The sequence below is a fragment of the Manis pentadactyla genome, chromosome 4 (assembly GCF_030020395.1).
Source record: "Manis pentadactyla isolate mManPen7 chromosome 4, mManPen7.hap1, whole genome shotgun sequence".
Taxonomy (NCBI): Eukaryota; Metazoa; Chordata; class Mammalia; order Pholidota; family Manidae; genus Manis; species Manis pentadactyla.
Genome location: NC_080022.1, coordinates 8,441,101 through 8,463,295, shown reverse-complemented (window position 1 = coordinate 8,463,295; position 22,195 = coordinate 8,441,101). Strand labels below are relative to the sequence as shown.

General features: G+C 53.4%; 1 protein-coding gene across 2 annotated transcripts in view; it reads right to left on the bottom strand.

Moving 5' to 3' along the window:
• DISP3 (dispatched RND transporter family member 3) overlaps nucleotides 1-22,195 on the bottom strand; it is a 31,511-nt gene that overhangs the window by 3,192 nt on the left and 6,124 nt on the right. The window contains exons 3-19 of one of the 2 annotated variants that reach the window (XM_036925178.2): nucleotides 17,615-17,751; nucleotides 16,586-16,720; nucleotides 15,951-16,111; nucleotides 14,506-14,669; nucleotides 13,496-13,644; nucleotides 13,116-13,277; nucleotides 12,103-12,264; nucleotides 9,956-10,069; nucleotides 8,971-9,107; nucleotides 7,705-7,889; nucleotides 5,669-5,799; nucleotides 5,420-5,592; nucleotides 4,392-4,518; nucleotides 3,703-3,848; nucleotides 1,521-1,680; nucleotides 860-973; nucleotides 274-440 (exon numbers count right to left, since the gene is read on the bottom strand). In XM_036925178.2, the coding sequence (XP_036781073.2) occupies nucleotides 274-440; nucleotides 860-973; nucleotides 1,521-1,680; nucleotides 3,703-3,848; nucleotides 4,392-4,518; nucleotides 5,420-5,592; nucleotides 5,669-5,799; nucleotides 7,705-7,889; nucleotides 8,971-9,107; nucleotides 9,956-10,069; nucleotides 12,103-12,264; nucleotides 13,116-13,277; nucleotides 13,496-13,644; nucleotides 14,506-14,669; nucleotides 15,951-16,111; nucleotides 16,586-16,720; nucleotides 17,615-17,751 (2,524 nt within the window). The remainder of the gene's footprint in view (nucleotides 1-273; nucleotides 441-859; nucleotides 974-1,520; nucleotides 1,681-3,702; nucleotides 3,849-4,391; nucleotides 4,519-5,419; nucleotides 5,593-5,668; nucleotides 5,800-7,704; nucleotides 7,890-8,970; nucleotides 9,108-9,955; nucleotides 10,070-12,102; nucleotides 12,265-13,115; nucleotides 13,278-13,495; nucleotides 13,645-14,505; nucleotides 14,670-15,950; nucleotides 16,112-16,585; nucleotides 16,721-17,614; nucleotides 17,752-22,195) is intronic. The other variant, XM_036925179.2, reaches the window with a different exon arrangement.

Sequence of the window (22,195 nt, the reverse complement as noted above, 5' to 3'; positions counted from 1 at the left end):
GGAACCGAAGAACCGCAAAGGCCCTCGGCCATCACCTGGTCCAGCCCCTCATGCTCACCTGGAGAGGCAGAGGCTGGGGGAGTGGCCTGCCCGAGGCCCACAGCACTGCTTCCATGGGGCTAGCTGCCTTGGCGCTTGAGCCCCTGGGGTGGAGATGGCCATGGAAACCTCAGCCCCCAGGATACAGCCTGGGTGGAGTCAGGTACTGGGGGTCCCTCAGCTGCACCAAGGCAGGGGAAGATTTCCTGGGGGCAGGGCAGGCAGGGTGCTCACCTCAGCCTGGTGGGGGGGCAGGTTCTCTCCTGCCAGCAAGTAGCCCTCAACCAGATGGACGCAGTAATCCACGGAGGAGCCGACGAGGATGGACAGGGAGATGGCTTCCACGGCGCCCATTTCCCAGCCGCTCCAGTACATGATGGTCACCACCAGGCAGACGATGCCTGCAGGGGGCAGGGACAGCAGGGAGGCAGCTTGGACCCCGCCTCACACACACAGTCCTGGAGAGGTGCTGAATGAATTCAGAGGGCCCTGGGGAATGGGGTGAAGTCTGGAGTGGAGCCCCCACCTCTACTGACAGGAAGGACGAGCAGAGACAGGACAGGGGGCTCAAGGGAGGGGACAGGTGCAGTACTTCACTGGGCCCAGAGCTCCTACCCATCAGGGGACCCACAGATCAGTGGGGCACAGTCCTGAGACAGCACCTCGCAGGGAGGGGTCTTTGTGCCTGGGGATGGGGTGGGGGAGGCCTTCCCTGAGCAGCTGCAACAGGTCAGGGTTGGGAGAGACCTGCTGACTCCATCAGTGAGAACCCTGCCTGTGTCTGGCCCCCAGATGATGCCCCCCCCCCTCAGCTACCTACCCAAGATGCTCAGGAGCACAGGCAGCAGGAGCAGTATGTGGGTGGTGAACACGGTCACTGCGGCCACACAGATGAGTAAGGAGAGGGCCAGGCCGTACAGGGCGCTCTGCACCCCTGCAACGTGGGACAGCAGGGCCTCAGTCGGCCTGGAAGAGCAGGGTGCCTACAGACCCCCCAAACCCATTGTTCACAGGTCACTGGGGCCACCCAGATGGGCACAGTCACAGCCAGCTGTGTCACTCTGGGTGAGCCCCTGACCTCCGGAGCCTCCACTGCCTCATCTGTAAAGTGGGGTTATCATAGCACCTACCCTACAGGCCTCCTTCAAAGAAAGAACACAGGCCAGGCCCTGAGCACAGGGCCCAGCACCGAGAAGGGTCCATAGTGACGGAGAGCTGCCATAACGGCCATTAGGATTACTTTTTAGGTGGGGAAGTTCAAGATCAGAGAATGTGGCCAGGTGGCCCCCAGCAGAAGGAGACCGAAGCTCTGGCCTCTGACTGGTGTTCCTGGACTGTGTCATTCCAGTTCTCCAGGCCTCCTGGCCAGGACGGAGAAGACGACAAGCTGCGGCTCAGACAGGCCACCCGGTGCCCTCCCTGCCCCAGGTCACCTCCCCACCCCACTGCGGTCCTGGGGTGAAGGGCTGGGCCGCGCTCGCCTATGATCTCCATGAAGATCTGCTTCCAGTGCTCGCAGGTCTGGAAGCCGCGGCGCAGCGCCGAGCCCTCGGGGAACACCCGCAGCTGCTGCTGCAGGAAGCTCTCCCAGCGCAGGTAGTCCGAGTAGGTCTGGAAGGAGGACTTGCCCCTGTACGTGGTCTGTGGGGGACACAGGGCAGTGAGACAGGCGTGCAGCTGTGGCCCAGTCACCCTTCCCTGGTGACGGCTGGTCCAGATGCGGCCAGCCTTGCCCACCTGCAGAGGGTGTGTCATGGGGGTGAAGGACGACCCAATCTAAGGTTACCCCCCACACCATCCTCTGGGTGCGTGTGTGATTCTTACAGTGGCAGCAGGTTCTGATGCAACCAAAGTCCCTGTCACTTTCGAACAGAACCTGCAGCTCCCGGAGCCCCCATGCTTTGAGTCACACCCTCTGCATATGCTGTTCCCTCTCAGCCTAGGGAACTCATCACCACCTCCTCCAGGAAGCCTTCCTTGATGCCCCAAGACAGCCCCTGCTGGGCTCTACAAGCCCTTGGTGCTGCCTCCCCATGCTCTTGTCACTGCCCAGCTCACTGCCCTTCTCCGGGCTAAACTGAGTCCAGGGGTTCCCAGCACCCAGCCCAGGAGCTGTCCAGGGAATGCGGAAGGAAAGAGACGGGCCCTCACCCTGCTCTGAACCTTCACATAAGTTACCTCACTGCCCGAGGCTGCTCTCCCCGAGCACAAGGCAGCCTGCAGTGTGTCTGTGTGCATGTGTGTGTCTGAGTGCTGGTGGGGGTCAGCGTGGAAGTGACGTCCAGGCATAGGGAGCCTGAGCAGGGATTCGCTCCTCTCTCAAACTGTCTGGGGCTTCGACCTTAAAAAGGACATTCTGACATTCTGATACGTTACAACATGCGTGAACCTGGAGGACTTCATGCTAGGTGAAAAGAGCCAGTCACAAAAAGACAAATACTATGATTCTGCTTATCTGAGGGACTTAGAGGAGTCAAATCCATAGAGACAGAAGGTAAAAGGGTGGGTGCTGGAGGCTTGGGGTGGGGGGTGGGGGGTTAATATTTAATGGGGACAGAGTTTCAGTTTTGCAAGATAAGTTCTAGAGATAGATGGTACTGATAGTTGCACAACTATGTGAATGTACTTATTATTACCAAACCGTACATTTAAAAATTAATAAGATAGTTTATTTTATTATGCATATTTTATTACGATTAAAAAATACTGCCCAGGGCTTTAAACTGGCGTCTGCCTCTTCACGGGGCTCCTTGACACTCTGGAGTGTTCCGGGGGCCTCCGTGCTGGTGGCCAGTGGTGTGGTTGCTTGTGTGGGGTGGCAGATGGTGGGAGGGACAGCGGGGCTGGGGGCCAGAGAAGAAGAACTGGCTTCTCCTTACAACCTTGTCATCATTATTCTCATTCCTCAGCACCTTCATGTGACCTCTCTGCTGCTTCTCAGTCCTGCCAGGTGGAGGGCAGGGCACCGTCACCCAGCTCCTTAGAGGAGGAGCCAGAGGCTGAAGGGGACGAGTGATTTGCTCAAGGACACAGTGTATGTACCAGGGTCGGAGCCAGGACGGACCTGGGTCTCAGCACAGAGGCAGCAGGCACAGACTTGGCAAGCCTCATTTACCGAGTGCCAGAGCCAAGAGGCCTGTGGATGCCCAGGTCAGGTGTGTGTGCACATGCACGGTGCCCTGGGGGACGGAGCCCAGGAGCCCAGGTGACAGAGGAGGCAGCGAGGTGTGTGGATGGTCAGTCCCAGGCTTCTGAGCTCTCCCGGGGAAGGCCCAGCATGGGGGTCTGGGGCCCAAATCCTGACTTGCAACAGTACAGAGGGGAGTGTCCTGGACTGTACCAGCCCTTTCCCCCACGCGGCCCTCCAGCTTAGCGGATGTGAAGGATGGTGTGGCCCCTGGGCAGGTAGGGAGGGAGTCGCACAGGAACTGGCTGGCAGCCTCTGTGGTGGAAAGGGTAGAGCTGTGTGGTCGGGTGGCCTGGATTAGCCCTTGATGCTGACACTAACTGGGTGACCATGGACAAGCACGTTCACCCCTCTGGGCCTTAGCATCCCCCTCTGAAGGACAGGCCCTCTGACCCGGGACGGGGGCCAGGAATCAAAGGTGACACACGCGGGACAGGTGCTCCACACTGTGCCTGGTGAGGCTGCTGGGGGCTCACCGATTCGAAGGCCATGGAGATCCACTGCACACGGCCCTCCCTGACGCCCACCGCCCCGTGTGACAGCTGGCCTGGGAGCAGGTTGGGCTCGGGCAGCTCCTTGCACTCAGGGTGCAACATCTGCAGGAAGGAGGAGATGCTGTAGCCTGTGGGGAGAAGCGGGACGTGTCGGGTGGGGACTAGAAAGAGCAGCTCCCCCATCCCACCCATGCACATGGACTTCAACCGATGTGTCAGTGTGGCAGGAGCACGTACCCTTCCCCCAGTGTCCCCGGTCTAGAAGTGTCTGTAACCACCGGCGATGTCCCTCACTCACCACAGGGGTGGAAAAGGACTTCTGCATCCGCTTGTGGGAGCCCTGGCCTGACCTCACCAGGTCCTTCATGGCCCACCCTTACCCTTGTGCCCAACTTTTTGGAAAAGCTACTCCTATAGGTGTGCAGGCACGCTGCACCCCGCCCCCCACCTGCACCTCTGTGCCGAATCATGTTCACACACCAGCCTGCCCTCGGCTGGAAAATTCCCACCCCCACCCCCACCCATCCTCGGCCCCGGGCAGACACACTCCAGTGCAGACGTGTGTGTGCTGAGATACCCACATGCCAGGCATATGTGTCCGTGGGGCTGCCCACCCTCGGACCATCGCCTTCCCAGTGCACCTCCCTCTGAGAAACTGGTTCCTCACGCACCTGAGGGCAGGCACTGGGCCCCGCCTGGCTTCACCAGCTCCGAGTTACCCGCAATAGCCTTGCAGAGGCGACACAGGTGCCCAATTTCTTTGAAGAGATCAAAGCTGCTGTCATAGATGACACTGCCCTTTCCCAAGGAAACACAAGCCGGCAGGGGCCACTCAGTGAGTCGGGAACTCCGTCCTGGGTCCCACCCCTGGGACTGCTGCCTTCGGGCCGAGCCGTCTACGTGGCTGCCCCCATCCCGGCCTGAACCTGCTCTGCCTGCCCCCACCAGCACCTCCTGCACAGACCCCTCAACTCCCCCCTTTGCTGTCCTCACAGCACTCTCACCCTGGCTGCCTGCTTTCTCCTTGCCCTCTGCAGAGCAAATCCGACCTGCCCTCCATCCTCGGCCCTGTCTCCTCCTGGCCTCCCCACCCCTCCTCTGACCATCTGCAGACTCACGGTCTGGACTGAACAGACAGATCCCTCCTGACTCTACCTGGCTCCCGAATTACTTCATATACCCAGACTGACTTCTCCAGGCAGGAGTTACCACCGTACCTCCATGCACAGTCCTTCCTACCACGTGCTCAGCACCCATTGTGGGCCAGGCAGACCTAACCACAGCTTCTCTCCTACAAAATGTCCAAGAGCCCAGCAGAGGGCACAACACGGACAACAGGAGGAGACCACAGAGAGCAGAGGGCGTGCAGCAAGGGCTGTGGGCCCAGGGAAGGGACTCCTGCAGAAGGAAAAGGTCAGGGAGGCTTACACTTGTGTATTTCCCTTATTTCTGTTCTAGTCCCTAATAGTGAGGGCCAGCCAGCTTAGGCCCCAAATACACCCAGGTTCCTGGGTGACTCTGAGAGCTCAACCCGGCTCAGTCCTCAGGAGAAATGGTGCCCAAGGGGTCCCTGGGCGTCCTGTCTGGACTGCATGAGCGGTCAAGAATCCAAGAGGGAATGTGGGGAGCTGGGGCCCGGTGGGCCCCTAGGCTGGTACTGTTGGGCCCTCTGGCATCTGCCCTAAGTGGGCCCATGTACCGGGTCTCCGATGACATGGTTGTCCACCTGCCGCGTGCGGTTGATGCCAGTAATGCCAAAGACCACGAAGACCATGGCCCCTGTATCCACCAGCGGCCGCACTGCTGGCTTCCCGCAGCCAGTGTTCACGCAGGGGTTGAAGCCGAAGGTAGCAGAGAAACGGGCCTTGGGCACTGCAGAGGGAGTGACATCTGTACAGGCAGGCAGGGCCCTGCCTCCTGAGGCCCCACTGCAGCCTCCCCCATGTACCTTTCTCACTGGGCACATAGAAGAAGCCTTTGGTTGGCCCGTCAGGGCTGGAGCTGAGCAGGCAGCCGGGAGGTGCCATGCACACACGCCCGTGGAAAGGGGGCTTGTGAGACTGGGCAAAGTAGAGTTTCCTGTGGAGGCAAAGGAGGCCAGACTGAAGCCAGGAAGGCTAGAAGGAGCTGGGGAAGCGAGGCAGGTGAGGCCACGTACAGGGGCTAGAAGACTGCCAGGGACGGCCTCGGGCTTCTGCAGCACGGAGATTTGGTCTCAGGCTGGGAGCTGAGGTTTGGAGGCCTCTGCCAAGGCCCACCATATGGCCCTGCTCAATGCCCTTCCCCTCTGTGTGCCCATCTTCCACCTGTGGCATGAGGGGTGGAGACCAGTGGCTTCCAAACTGCCCCTCCAGGGGGTGCAAGAGTTTGCAGAGAGGCCCCAGGACCAGCTTTGGGGGTCCCATCTCAGAAGCCCCTGCCCTGACTTAATCTGAAGAGTTACGGAACCTCAAAATTCTGTTTGAGAAAAGGGTTCCAGGGTCAGGTTGTTCACTGTTGACTCTGATGTGGCTCAAGGTTCCTTCTAGAATATTCTAAGTTCGTCCAGGAAGCCTGACCCCAGTTGCTACTGTGTAGGCAGAGTGATCCCCGGCCTGGGCTCAGGAGAGGACAAGTAGAGGGACCCCCCATCACCTGAGCTAAGATGCACCAGGCTGGAAGGGCCCATGATGCCTGTTTTGGTCATGCCCCCACCTCCACACCATGCACTCTGCCCCGAGAGTTCAGTCTCACGTGGTGCTTGACGCCCTGAGTCCAGGCCCTGTCAGAGATCACAGCCCCATGTGTCACCCATGCAAGGCCCGCACTGCCATTCTCTGGATATGGCAGCGGGCCCTTTCCTTCCAAGCATGTGTGGTAATTTGTATGGACACTGCGGTTTACTTGTTAGCTGCTGTCTCCTGCGAGGGGGCCTGAGGCCAGGAGCCACATCTGTCTTATTTCCCACTGTATCCGTAGCACTAGCATGGTGCTGGCACACAGTGGGTGCCCAATGTGTGTTACATGAATGAATGGATAGAAGAGCAGTCCCTCAGCTAATACAACCTCAGTGGATAAATGAACGTAGGGCCCTGGTCAGAACATAGGGGACAAACCCTGGGCAAGGATGCCCAGCTGCTTGGAGGCCCCCGAGGCATAGAGTGCAGTCACTCATTAAGTATTCTTAAGTACGTGGGGCACTTATTTCATGCCAGGCACTCGGCAGGGCCTGAGTATATATAGTAAAACAGACACGTTCTCTTTTCTGTCACCTTACAGTCTAAGGAAGGGGGGACATTAAAAATTATTTTTCAGTATATTATATATATTGCAAACATGGATAGTGTCTTGGAGAGGAAGTAAAGCACATACATACTCATTCAGCAAGTGGTTACTGAACACCTACTGTGTGCCAGACACTGAGCGAGGGGCTGGAGATACAGCATGGACAGTCAGGGTGCCCACCACTGCAGGATGCCCACGTGCTCCTGAGGAAAGGCAGGCCGCAAACCAGACCAGAACGATTCCAGGTGGTGATGGGGCCAGTGGGCTGATATGCGTAGAGACTGGGTGCGGCTGTTTTAGACAGGGGAGGGAGTTCTGGCCTGGGTCAGCCTCTCCCAGGAGGGGACATCGGGGTAGGGACCTGAAGAAGACATCTTGAGAAGAAGTCAATCACACAGGAGCTAGGAAGAACATTCTAGGCAGAGGGAACAGCAAACGTGAAAGCCCTGAGCCGGGAACTGCGTGGCACGCCCAGGAGCCTGGGGATGGCCACTGTGCCTCCCGCGGAGCCATCAGGAGCCAGCGGCAGGGGAGGGAGCAGACTGCAGGCCTTTGCCAGGGCTCCCACTCCCTGGTCCTGGGCAGAGAAACATCCGAACAGATGTATGGAAACCGACGGGCCTCCTTAAGGGTGCCTGCTGACATCTCGTGACTATGGGGATGCGGGCACACAAGTGGGCCTGGCTGGTGGCAGCCGGCTTGTCTGCAAGGCTCTGTTACCTGGTGTGCTGCTGCTCCTTGGTGGCCACATAGAAACTGAAGTCAAACTTCCAGCCCCGCTTGGCATCACAGGCCAAGGCTGTCACCATCCACTTGCGGGAGGGGCTCGCCGCCTGGAGCAGCCCTACTGTAGACATACAAGCGGTCAGCTTCTTGGTGAAGTTACCAAAAGGCGCTCTATACACCTAAGCAGTGGATTGACAGAGACAAGACACGTGACTCCGGGAGGCTGCCTCTGCCTGGGCCCCGCCTCAGGCTCCAGCCCCTCCCCACTGGGCGTGTCCTACTCTGTCCCAGCCCCCCGAGGCGGGGCTAGAGCCCCGGGCAGAGGCTCCGGGGGCCTGGGTTCGAGTCTTAGAGTTGGGCAAATCCTTCCCTCTCTCTCTGAGCCTCAGTCTTTCCTTCAACGGAGCAACTATGCCATGCCAGGCTGAGCTGGGCTCTGAGGCTCCAGCAGTGAGAAGACGGGTTTGGTCCCGGCTCTCGCAGAGCTGCCAATTACGATGGCTTCAGATTCTTTTAAGAGCCATGAATCAAATAATTGGGATGATAAAACACGGGGTAGATGGGCAGGGGAGGTGGAGGCCACACGAGGGGTGAGCCAGCGCCGAGACCTACTGAGGAGTTGGCCAAGTGCATGTTGGAAGGAAAGCGCCTAGGCAGTGGGCACAGCCACGCAAAGGCTCAGGAAACGCCTCTGACACCTCCTCTTCTGAATGGAAATATAAACCCCGAGCAAGTGAGTTGACACCCGTCCCCATCACCCTGGAGGGTGTAACATGATAGAGAAACAAATGACTTGCGTGAAGGAAACACTGACACCGGCTTGGCCTCGGAGGCTCTTTCCTGGGGAGCTGGAGCAGCCGCCAGTGACATCATACCACCTACTGTTTACTGAGCACTTACTATGTCCTGCACAGGCCTTACCTCATGTACCTCCAACTCCTGGCTGGCACTTTTCATACCATTTCACAGATGAGGAAACTGAGGCTCAGAAAGATGAAGTAATCTGCCCAAAGACTCACAGATTATAAATGGCAGAGCCAGGATTCGAACCCAGGTCGGGTGACTTGGAAGCCCATGATCTCACCACTCTGGGGGTCCCTGCCACAGACCTGGCTGAGGGCGGGGAGGGTCCTCACCTGCTTGCAGCAGCAGCTCCGTCCTCATAGACCCTGCTCCCTGCCCTGCCCTGTGGGTGGCACTGAAGGCCACCCCCGCCCCCACAGGGGCATGGTGGTTCATGTCATGACAGACTAGGCTCACCTGGAAGGAGGGCACCTCCCCGTCCCCGGGGGACACCATCTGCCAAGGGGAAGGCAGGCTGGCGTTGAGGGAGAACCTGTAGACAGCTGGGCGGCCTTTACTCTTCACCTTGGAGACATACACAGTGCCTGGGGAGTCTAGGGGAAAAGTGAGGGGTGGAGGGGTGGAGAGTCACCTTGCCTGGCTTCCCGTGACCCTGGAGCTGCCCACCCTCGGCTCTGCTGGCCGAGGGGCTGAGCCCTGACTTCGGGCTCATCTCCCAATGTTGGCTCTGCTCCTATCGGACTGAGCCCATGGAAATCATGGAGGTAGGGGGCTGCTGGTGGGGGGCACCTGGATGGGGTGGTAGCATAGATGGAAGGAGAGGTGGTGGCAGTGGTGACCACGATGGGGTAGTGGCACGGGGGGTCACCGAGATGGGGTGGCAGCATGGGTGGAGTGACCACGATGGCCAAAGTCATGCTGAAGGTGTCCTGAATGGAGCAGCACAGTGATGCCAACAATGCGGTGCCCAGTGTGTGAATGGTTGGGTCAGTGCTGGTAGTGACAGTGGCGGTCACAAGGTGACAATGGCCATGGGGTGACATGGACACAGAGAACTGCCCCATGGAGGGGGGTGATTCCCACAGGTGTTCCCGCATCCCACTCTGCTGGAGCTCCCTGCCAGGGTGTGCCAGCATCCAGGGCTCAGGGTGCCCCTGTCCTCCCCGAGACCCACAGGATGGTCTGCTGCACAGGGAAGGAGCACAGGGCAGCAGGGGGCATGGTGGTTCATGTTCTGTCCCTGGGGAGCTGGGGGCAGGGGGTGAGGGCCCCAAGTTCACCCCCCACCCATCTATCCGTAGTGGCGCCAGAACACAGGCTCTTGTCTTCCCAGGCAAATCCGAGAAGGAACTCACCTGCCTTCCCCACAGGGCCCAGGACCCCAGCACAGGGAGGATCTCCCCATACCCCCCACCCCAGCTGCACCACACTCCCCACTGACCCAGCAGCGTAGCCTCGGGCCGGCTGACCCAGGGGACGCCGGAGCCCCTCTTCTTCTTCTCCAGGGATGCCCGGATGTTGTTCTGCAGGCTGTGGGGCTTCTCCTGGAACAGACCTACCCCCCACACTGTGTCATGGACAGCAGGGCCTCCCGGGCTGGGCCTGGCAGGGGAGGCCAGAGGCTGGAATACGTGAGAGCCCCAGGGACAGGGACAGGGCCCTCAGCTGGGGTGGGTGGTGTCAGGGGTCTGAAAGATACTAGATGGAACTGGAAAAAACACCAAATATTGTATTTATAGGAATCTTTAGGCAAAAGAAAGGCATCTGCCGGTCCTACCCAAAGATACTCTGAAGTCTGCCATCCACCCTCGCCATACCCCACTCCCCTCCTGTCGACAGGGGTGACACTGCCCCCCCAGAGGGGGCTGAGGGGCCAGTGCGATGCTGCATCTCACACACTAGGCAGCACATCTGGCTGTGATAAATGTTCAATAAACAGGAACAATTAGAAAAGGAACATCACCAACTAGCAGAGAGGATGGGGGGACTGTGCCTGTTCTGCCCCAGGCATTGGGTTGAAGTTTTTGCTTTTTTTTTTTTAACCCTTGCAATAATCTTAGAAGGTCATTCTTATTAACCCTATTTGATGAAGAAGAAAGCAGAGGCTTGGGGAGGTCATGTGACCTCAGGAAGTGAGACGCAGAGCCCACTGGGATCCGGTCCCCGTCCACCCCTAAAGGCGAAGCTCTTTTTGCTATGCCCTGAAGGGGTGGGTCCCTTTAAGAGGCAGTTCAGAGAGCTCAGAGACACAAGAGGCTGGGGGCTGGACTTGGGCTGGGGTCCTGGCCCTTATCCAGATGATTCCAGGAACCCGGGACTGTCCTGGGGTCTGTCCATCTGTGAAATGGGAGTGGACGCAGCTTTTTGCCTCCAGGCTCTGACGGGTGGCAGGAGGCCTTGTAGCAGGAGTGATAATGGAGCGCTAATTCTCGTGCCCAGACAGGGAGGGAGAGAAGCCAGGACTGTGACAAGGGCTGGCTCCAATTTAGGAGGGGCTCCTCAGGCGCCTCTCTGCGCTGCAGTCCATTATGCTTTTGGCTAATGCCATTACCAAGGGGAAGGACAGGTTAATCTGAACACCACCCTAATTAAATGAAGTCAATTACAGCAGTCGGTGGGACGTCTCCCAGGAGCTGGAAGCACTCGCCCAAGCATCTTCTCATTTGGTCTCTAACCACCCTGGCAAAGCTCGGTGACCTTGGGATGACCTCCCCCCGCCATCCCCAACCTCAGGCTCCTCTGTAAAATGAGGGCCTGGACCAGATTACCTGTACGACAAGGAGACATCTTAATCTCACCTCCCTGCTCATCCCTGACACCCACTCTGTCACCAAGTCCTATGGATTTTGCCTCCTAGAGCCTCTTGACTCCACTGCCACCCTCACCATGCTGGCCCAGCCCCCACGGTCTCTGGTCCAGATCGCCAGCCTCCTGCCCAGCCTCCTGGCTCTCTACTCCACCTCTGCACAGCACCTGGGGGACTTTGTCATAGCCCACCTCTGCTTACAAAACGCCCCCAGTAGCTTCTAAGGGCAACCAGAATAAAATCCAGACTCCTCCCTTTAGCCCGAGGGCCCCGGCCCAGCCCACCTGGCCAGCCTTAGCTCCTGCCACTGCCTCTTTCAAACTTGGCCCTGGTCTTGCCCACCTCGGCTGCTTCCCTCTACCTGGACCCCTTTCCTTCCCTCTCTCCCAGCCTGGCTAATCCCTTCCCATTCTTTGAGCCTCAGCTTAGACAGTACCTCCTCCAGGAAGCCTGCCGTGATGCTGAACTACCCGGCAGCATGCTCTTCCTCCTATAGCTCCCATCTCCTACTACAATGCTGGCCCTTGGCCATGGAATGAACTCCCTGGGCTCAGGAAGCCTGTCCTGCCTACTGCGGTCTCCCCAGCGCGGGCAGAGCTGACACCGGGAACCATTTCAGTTAATGAAATGGGGAAACTCTGAGGCCCAGAGGTGGAGTGGTTTGCTGAGGTCACACAGCGGTGGGGATCCCGGATCTTGTATCTCTCAGGCCAATAGTCCTTGAGCCCTGGCCTCCAAACAGAGCAGGACTCTGCAGTGGACACCCCAGCAGAAACCCTCACCTGAACAGGTGATGCAGGAGATGCCCTCTGCGCTCAGGTTGTACTTGAGGTCCAGCAGCACCTGGATGTTGGTATCGGGCCGGAAGAGCAGGGGGGCCCGGCTGGCAGGGCGCAGCCGGCTGGCGAACACCAGGGACAGTATGAGGATAGAGACAAAGAGCCCTGGGAGGAAAGGACACAATGCTGGGTGTGGCTGGGGCCCAGGTGGCCATTCACCGTGGGGCCTCCAGAGCCCTGGGCAACAGCTTCTCCCTTTATGGGGAGGAGGAGGCCCCAGGGGAGTGGGCAGAGGCCCAGCACCCCTGCCTGTGGGTGAAGCTGGCTAGGGGCTGGTCCTCCAGCAGTTGGGGGTGGTTGCTCTGCAGGTCACTTGGAGGTCAGACTCTAAGCTCCAAGCCCACACTCCTGGGCAAGAACCAGCCAACATCGTAGGGCACTTTACAGTTTATAAAGAGCCAGCACACCCACCTGACTGGACACAACCCTAAGTATTGTCAGTGATGATAATAACAGCACTTAATGTTTATTAGGCACTTAACTGCGCGCCATGTATTGGACTGAGTTCTTTACATGCACTATGGCGTTCCTTACACCTAACTGCTTGTTAGATAGATGCTCTTCTTATCCTCAATTAGAGGATAGGAAACTGAGGCTCAGACTGACTGGCACAGCCAAAGGCACATGGCTAGTCTACAGGAGGATCAGGACTCCAGCTCAGCCAGGCTGGTCTAGGCCAGAGCCCAAGAGTTATGCACTGTGCCGACTGCCCAGTGAGAAGGCTGGTACAGGTACACAGCAGGCGCTCAATGAGCCGTAGGTATCGCAGGACCCACCTCATCCTACACAGGAAGGAGGTGCGGCTCAGAGGGTGTGAGGGCCGCCAGTCCGGCTCTGACCTCTGGCTCATTCGTGGGACAGGGTGGGCTCCCAGTGCCCGCATGTTCTTTGGGAAAGTCTGTCCCCCATGCCTCAGGCTCAAGCCAGAGGGGAGGGCTGGAGGGGAGCTCACTTACCCACAATCACCCAGCGGCTCTTGACAGCCGACCACAGGACCCAGTGGTGCAGCAGCTCCTGCAGCTGAGCAATGAGCTGCCCCCTGCTTCCCCGATCTGGGGCCAGCTGCAGGCCTTCCGGGGGCACAGACACCAGCGACACGTCTCCCAGCTCCAGTGACACTGGCAGGGCAGAGCAGCGGCCCGTCAGAGAGCTGGCCCAGACTTGGTGCAAAGTCCACCCCGGTGTCCTTTCCAGGGAAGCCCGAATGCTTGATGGGGATCCCCACAGGCCATCAGGACCAGCCTGTGCTGACAACATCCTGCCAAAGGCGGCATCCCCTGGCAGAGGCAGCCGGGTCCTGCCGTGGTCAGCAGGGCAGGCCTGAGCCAGCTCTCACCTGGCTCCTCCTCTACATTCAGCAGGGGGATGTCGTCGTCCAGGTAGGGCATGGGGCCCTGGGCAGGGCCGCCCCCGGCCCGCTCAGGAGCCGCAAACACGTCCCCAGGGAAGTGCAGGGCGCTCCTGTGTCCACACTTCTGGTGGCAGCTATGGAGAGAGTCGGGGAGAGGCATGAGCCCTGAGGGACCTGGGCACCCAGGCATCGCACTGCGGCTGGCCTCTCACACAGGACTCTCATTACAGACTTCCAGGAGCCTGCCTCCTGCTTGCTTTCCAGTGCCATCTCCCCCAGGTGCCAGTCTTCCTCTGGGGAGACAAATGGTGACAGCAGCCATTACCCAGGGAGATGGGACCCTTGACATTCCTGCCTTTGGGTGCCCTGCCCCAAGGCCAGAGACCCTCTGTCATTCCTCAGTACCCCTGACCCAGGCCTGAATCCATGTGGACAAGCCCCTACCTTTCCAGACCACCTGGCCTGCAAGACCCCAACCGTTCAACCTCTGGCAGTAACTCGGAACTGACCCATCCGATTCCGCACACTTGGCTGAGTCTAAATACCATTTCTGCACCGAGACGAGAACCTGAGGACATTCAACATGGCGGCTAACAGGAGTCAGATTACAGGTTTAAATTCTGGCTCTGCTGCCTACAAACAGTGATCTTGAGCGAGCTGCCCAACCTCTCTGAGCCCTTGTTTCCTCATCTGTAAAATGGGCACAAAAGAGAACCCAGCTCCCCGGGTCCTTTGGGGGTGCAGAGTGGCAACAAGTATAAAGCACTTTGCCCACTTCCTGGCACGTAGCAGGGGATCACAGATGGCAACCACTGGACAGGATTCACTTGTTCCTGCAGCAGTGCCCCACCGAGGAGGTGCCCACACAGAAGGTGCTCAACAAAGAATCAGGAAGCTTTTGGATGACAGGAGGGTGTGCTGAGTGCCCCGAGGGCCTGCTGTGGATATTCAGGGAGGGGAGGACACAGCCCCTCCACCTGTGCCTGTCGGCTCACCTGGTCTGGCAGGCGCTCTCTAGCGGTGCCATGTAAAGACTCCAGATGCCCAGGGCAGCAGGCATAGTGAAGAGCACGGCCAGCCAGCAGCAGGACACGATGAGAGACATGAACAGGCCAAAGTCGTGGACAGCCGGGATCTGGTGATGGAGAAGTAGAGGAGGCTTTGGGGCTGGTTAGGCCTGGGGCCCAGGGAGTCCAGGGACTCTGCAGCCAAAGGCACTCAGGACCCCAGACCACTCCCAGAATGAGGCAGGATGAGGAGGCCCGGGCTGCTGGGATGCCAGCCTCTGGCCCAGGAGGACATCAGAAGGCCAGGGCTGGGACCAGGGGAACAGCAGGGGAGGAAGCGTCCCACTCGGGAGGGAAGGTGCCTGTCTGTGCTGCAGCCCACTGCATGGAATAGTGCCTGGCACACAGCAAGTGCTTGCTAAGCGGCATTACACGGATGACTGGGGTCAGAGGGAGACACAAGCCCTTCGGCCTGGCCATGTGTCGGTGAAGGGGAAGGGAGAGAATGCTGCCCCCAATTGGAACTGAGCCTGGGGCCTAGGAACAGTGGGTGTGCCCCAGAAGTGTCGCAGGGGCCTGCAGGGGGATGCAGCAGTCAGGGACAAACTGTGACCAACAAGCAGACAAGCCTTCACTGTTGTGAAGAACTCACAATCATCCCATTTCAGTCCCTGAAAAATCCGTACATGAGGACAGGGAGGCTCAGAGAGGTGAGCCAAGCTCTGTCACGTGACCAGCAGCTGTCAACAGCAGAGGTGGTGTCTGGACCCAGCTCTGTGTGATTTCTGGGTGTAGTTCTCCAGGAAGGCCTGGATAACCCCAAACCATCTAGTGGTCTCTAGATGGGAGACTCAGCCCAGGTCACAACATCTTCCCAAGACACGGACAGGCTCACTGCCTTTCAGAGTCAACACCCGAGGACCTGCCCCAAACTAAGATCCTTCTTCTGAGACCAACTCAGAGGCCTGAAGGAGCGTGGGGCCAGCAAGAGGCAAGTCAGTGTGAGGCAGGTGGGTAGAAAGAGCTCAGGACCAGGAGTCAGGAGACTTGGCCAGGGTCACCACTGCCAGCCATGTGACCTTGGGGAAGTCACCGTACCTCTCTGAGCCTCCATGTCTGTATTAGGAAAACAGGGATGTAATTATGCCTTTGTCACAACAATGTCAAGAAGACTAAATGTGAAAGAGTTTTGTAAACTGCCAAACACCCTACAGGACGGAGGCTGGATTATGATTAATGAGCATCAGTAATAAATACTATTGTATCATGATAATTTTCCCATTTGTTAAGCTCTGGTAATGCTAACTAGCACCAAAAATGGGCTCTAGGGAAATGGCGAGTGCCTTGAGGCAAAGGCTGTGTAGCTGCAGAGACGGGGCAGGTGTGCTAGAAGGGATGGGGAACCTGGGGCGGGGCAGAAGGCAGTGTCCCACCTGGGAGAAGACGTTGGCTGCGTAGGCGGCGGCCGTGGTCAGGGAGGTGAAGAAGGTGGCCTTGCCTGCGGTCTGGATGGTGTGGATCATCCGCAGCTGCGGGTCCTCCAGGTGGGTGGCCTGCCGGTAGGTGTTGATGAACACGAAGACGTCATCCACACCTATGGGAGGGAGCCCCGGGCCGGCAGGGGCAGGCTCAGACCCAAGCTGGGCCTAGACCAACCCTGAGCAGCCCTCTGAGAGGTCAGGCTCCAGAGGAGGCCTGCTTCTCAGCCTGGAGTTTGGAAAGACCCGTCTAACTCTGGCCCCACCCATCAGGAACCCAAGCCCCACCCTCTTGCTCCCTGTTCTCATGCCCCCAGAACTAGGCCCCTTCTTCTAGATCTTAGCCTCTTTCTGACCCTTCTCGCTCTCCTTAACCCCCACTCAGCTCACCTGCCCGCTCTTTCCATCCCTTGGGGGCTCCACCCACCATACGCCCAGGACCCACCCAGCACTCATACTCTAGCCCCCACCAAGCTCCAAGGCCTACGGGGAACTTTTCGGAGGCCCCATGGAAGCCAGGTTTTGCATCCTGAGAGAAGGCTCTTTCTGGGTTCCCAAGTGGGAGGCCCATACCAACAGAGGCAACTCACCAATGCCCACTATCACGAAGGCGGCCACCCCATTGAGGATGCCCAGGTACTGGACACCAAAGACCACGTGGTACAGGAAGAGGGCCACCAGGCAGCTGAGGCCGATGCTGGCGATCCCAAAGAAGGACAGGAACACTGGGCAGGGCAAGAGGCAGAGGGGACAGCGTAGCAGGACCCAGCAGATCACAAACCCCTTCCGGGTCCCCGACTCTGGCTGGGTCCTGCCTTACACCCACCCCCAAAGTGGAGCACCCTTCACCACCCCATCTACGCCCAGCACAGTTGTCCATGCAGAGAAGGGACCGGGCAGGAGGCCTGAGTGGCAGATGAAGCCATCTATGGAGGAAGTAGGGTTGCTCATGGGCCCCCACCTTTGTAGAACTCACCTCTAGTGCTAGTAGGGAATTACTATATGATTCACATGTGTCACCCCCATAGACTAGAGGTTCCACGGGGGTAGAAAGTGTGTCTGTGATGTTCACCACCAGATCCCTGGCACCTTAGAGCATCTGGCACATAGCTGGTGTCCAATTAATATTTGTTACATAGATGAAAGAATGTCTTTTCCCTTTTTGGAGGTATTTCCAATCTCTTATTCACTTGGGCAATAAAGAGTACCTACCATATATGCAGTAGAGATGGTGAGAGTACATGGGAAGGTGGTGGAAAAGAGAACTGAGGGGTGGGTAAAAGCGCACCTGACCTGGGACTGTAAAACAGGTCACGGAATAATCCATAAAGGAGGGTCCCCCAAAACAGAGTTATCAGCCAGCAAAATATGGCCAAAGGGCAGAAAGTTAAACAATGTGAGGCTCTGGGAGTGCGCCACTTAATATGGCCCAAGCTGCCTCTGGGCCTCAGTCTCCCTGCCTGGGGTTGAAGGTGACTTCTGAGTACCCTCCCCACCAGTTCCGACATGACGGATTCAAGATTATCTCTGGCATTCTAGAGAAAGGAGGCTTTGTCCGGACAGGAGCGCTCTGAGAGGAGAGAGGGGGTGGCTCCGTGCTGGGCCTTCAGAGCCCCTACCTGAGCAGGAGGTGAGGATGTAGACAAGGGCAGCAATGCAGCTGCTGCTGACGAAGGCGAGGAGCATGTCATTGTTGAAGGTTCTGCGCACCTCATAATCAAAGAGGTCCGTCCCCCCGTACAGAACCTGTACTTTGCTGGGGGAAGGAAGAACAGGGAGACAGGAGAGATGGGAGTGGATGGGAGATGGCTGTTAACACTTGGAGGAGGACAGGAGCTATTTACCTTGGCTGCACATTACAGTGTCCTGGGAGGTGCCCCGAATTCCGATGTCCAGGCCATATTCTAGCCAAATTTAATCAGAATTTCTGGGGTGGGGCTGAATCATCAGTGTTTAAAAATCCCCCAGGTGACTCAAATGTATGGCCAAGGTTGAGACCTCGGTTCTACACAAATGATAATAACTTATAGTCAAATCCTATGTTACCTCCCAATTCTCAATTATTTACGCCAACATTCTAAATTCAAACCAGCTTCTACATGTACGGTTTTACACTGCTATTCAGGGTTCACGTAACACAACTTGTTCTTAATAAAAAAAAAAACATAACCAGGCTGGTCAAGCTGAGTTTTAAAATGCAGTTCGGAGTGACAACCTGCTTCTGGTCAAGATGGAGTAACAAGATGAAATCTATCTAGACTTACCTTCCCAGGTGAACTAACACACAAAAAATGACATGATATATGAAACAGGACTGGACGTGGGACAACAAAGGATGATGATCCCTGAGGGATGAGAACAAAATGGCCCTGTGGTTACCCTGACTTACTGCCTCGAGAGAGTTTCCAGGCCTCGGTGCAATCTACGACAGGGGCTATTGGACTCCCCAGAGGTGGCTGAAAAATGTCCAAACTTGAAAAAACTGTAAACCCAGCTGCCTTTAAACACAGACACACGTAGGTTAAAAGCAAAAAAAAGAAAAAGATGCCATGCTAATGTAAAGCCAAAGAAAGCTGGAGTGGTTATATGTACAATAAACTCAGTAAATTTCAAAGTAAAGAATATTACTAGGGATAAAGAGGGTCATTTCAAAATAATAAAGGGGTCAGGTCCTCAAAAGGCTACAATGATCCTAAATGTTTTTGCACCTAATAACAGAGCTTTAAAATATGTGAAGCAAAAAACTGATAGAAATGAAAAAAGAAATAGACAGATTCACATTGGACATTTCAAAACCCCATTTTCAAAAACTGCTAGAACAATTAGACAAAACCAGTAAGATAGAGAAGACCTGAACAACACAATCAGAAGACGACTTAACTGCATTTACAGAACACCCCACCCAGTGACAGCAGAATACATATTCTTTTCAAGGGCACCAGAAACACTTAGTGAGACAGACTGCACCATAAAACAAGACTCAGTAAATTTAAAAGGACTGAAGACACACCAAGTATGTTCTCTGACCACAATAGAATTAAATTAAAATCAGCCACAAAACAATATTTGGAAAATTCTCAAATATCTGAAAACTAAGTTACATACTTTTAATTAACATATGGATCAAGAAGAGCTCAAAAGGGAAAAAGTATTTTGAATGGCATGCAAGTGAAAACACAACATGTGAAAATTTATGGGATGCATTCAAACAGTACTTAAGGGGAATTTTACAGCTATAAACACCTTCATTAGAAATGAAGAAGGTTTCAAATCAATGACCTCAGCTTCTACTTCAAGGAAGTGAAACAAGAGAAAATTACATGTAAAGTAAGCAGAAGAAAGGAAATAATAAAGGTCGGAGCAGAAATCAATGATATAGAAAACAGAAAAAATAGAGAAAAATCAATGAAACCAAAAGCTAGTTCTTTGAGAAGATCAATAAAATTGATAAACCTCTTGCCAGACTGGTCATGAAAAAAAGAGAGAAGATAAACTTGAAAAAGGTATCATTACAGTTTCTAAATACATTAAATAGATATTTGGGAATGTTATGAATCACTTTGTACCAATAAATTCAACAATTTAAATGAAATGGACAAGTTTCATGAAAGACTCGAACTACTAAAGCTCAAACAAGAAGAAATAGATACCTTTAATAGCTCTCTCTCTATATATTTAAATTTTACTTTGCAGTTAAAACCTTCCAAAAGGAAAACATCAGGTCCAGTGTCATTGGCAAATTCTATAAAACATTTAAAGAAAAAAGAGTACCAGTTTTGTCCAAATTCTCTAGAAAACTAAAGAGAAGAAAACACTTTGCAACTCATTCTATACCAGAATTACCCTGATATCAAAATCAGACAAATACATTACAAAAACTGCAGTCCAATAACTATCTTGAACATTTGTGCCCACGAACACAGAATACAAAAGAATCAAACACTATATAAAAAGGATACTGTATTGTGACAAAGGGGGTTTACTGCAGGAATGCAAGGCTGGTTTAACATTAGAAACTCAATCAATGTAATTTACTCTATTAAAGTAAAAAAGATAAATTGTGAGACTTCTCTAGATACAGAAAAAAAAATCTGACAAATCCAATATTCATTACTACTAAAAAAAACCTATTATCAAATTAGGACTAGAAGGAACTTCCTTAACTTGATAAAGGACATCTACAAAAAACCTATATGCTTTGGTTAGGAAAAAGACAACTTTGCCTACATTCATTACTTTTATTTAACCTTATACTGGAGTTCTTAGCCAGTGCAATCAGGCAAGAAAAGGAATAAAATGCATCCACATTGGAAAATAACTAAAACTGCCTTTATTAGCAGAAGACATAACTAATATATAGAAAGGCCCCCCAAATTTCTAGAACTAATATGGGAGTTTAGTAAGATTATATAGGATACAAAATCAATTATGTACTCACACTAGCAAATTGGAAACTGAAGTTTTAAAATACCACTTATAATACTGTAAAATATGAAATAGGAACACATCTGATAAAAGATGTCAGATTTACTGTGTTCATGGGTCAGAAAACTCAATATTGTTAAGATATCAGCTCTCCTCAAATTGATCTATGGATTCAGCACAATCATAATCAAGATCCCAGCAGACATCTTTTTTTTCTTTTTTGAGAAAGGGACAGATTCTAAAATTCACATGGAAATGAAAAAGACCTAGAATAACTAAAACAACTTTGAAAAAGAACAAAGTTGGAAGATTCACACTTGGACAAGAGATGGTATAAAGTTAACGTATTTAAGACAGTAGAGTACTAGTGTGTAAATAAAGGAATAGATTGATGGAACGGAATAGAGTTCAGAAATAGACCCATACATATGTGGACAATAGATTTTTTTTTCCTATATACAACGGCAATTCAATGGAGAAAGAATAATATTTTTGACAAGTAATACTGGAATAATCAGGTATTGAATAAAACTATTAATCTCAATCCATACCTTGTACCATATACAAAGATTAACTTGAAATGGAGCATCAGAGAACTAAAACCCAGTTTTAAAACAGACAAGAGATCTGAATAAACAGGTCACCAGAGAAGATAAATGGATGTCAAATAATCACATGAAAATATGCTCAACCTCACTACTACCTAGGGAAATGCAAATTAAAATCACATAATATACTACTATCCAGCTATTAGAATGGCTAAGACTTTTTAAACTGACCACACTGAGTGTTAGAGAAGATGTGGATGAACTGAAATTCTCATATACTACTGGTGGGAATTTAAAACAGTACAGAAAGTAGTATGACATTTTCTTAAAAAATTAAACACATACCTAATATATGACCCAGACATTTCACTCCTAGGTATTTATCTAAAACAAATGAAAGTATATGTGTACACATATACATGAAGGTTCATAGCAGCTTTATCTGTAACAGCTAAACCTGAAAACAACCCAAATATCTATCAACAACCCAAATAAGCATTCAAGTAAGTGGATGAACAAAATGTGGCATCTCCATACACTGGACTACTACTCAGCATTTTAAAAGAATAAACTTTTTATTCTTACATGCAAATGAACTTTTTATTTGATACATGCAACAACATGGATATAACACAAAATAATTAGGCTGAAAGAAGTCAGTTAAAAAGACTGCACACTCAAAATATTGTAACAACTTGGTATGGTGATAGCTGGTACCTAGAATTATCATGTATATAAATGTTGAATCACTGTGTTGTACACCTGAAACTAATGTAATACTGTGTGTCAACTACCCTTCAATAAAAAATAATTATCTACAAAAAAAAAAAAAAAAGACTGCACACTGTGTGATGTCATGGATATAAAATTCTGGAGAATAAAGACGAGTATTTAGTGATAGGCAGCAAAGTGGTGCCTGGGGTGGGGGTGAAGAGAAAGGAGAGACCATTAGCAATTAGCAAGGAAACATTTGGGGGTGAAGAATGTCTTCACTATCTTGATTATGGTAAAGGTTTTATGGTATGTACATGTATCAACACTAATCAAGCCGTAAACTTTAAGTATGTGCAGTTGGTTGTATGTCAATTACACCTCAATAAAGCTGTTTAAAAGCAACGCAGAAAAGTCCTTTGGTTTATCTACTTTGTTGAATTAAAGGGGCAATTGATCTTTCATTAGAATAGGAAGCTGAAAGTTCAAGCAATCATTTATTTATTCATTCATTTG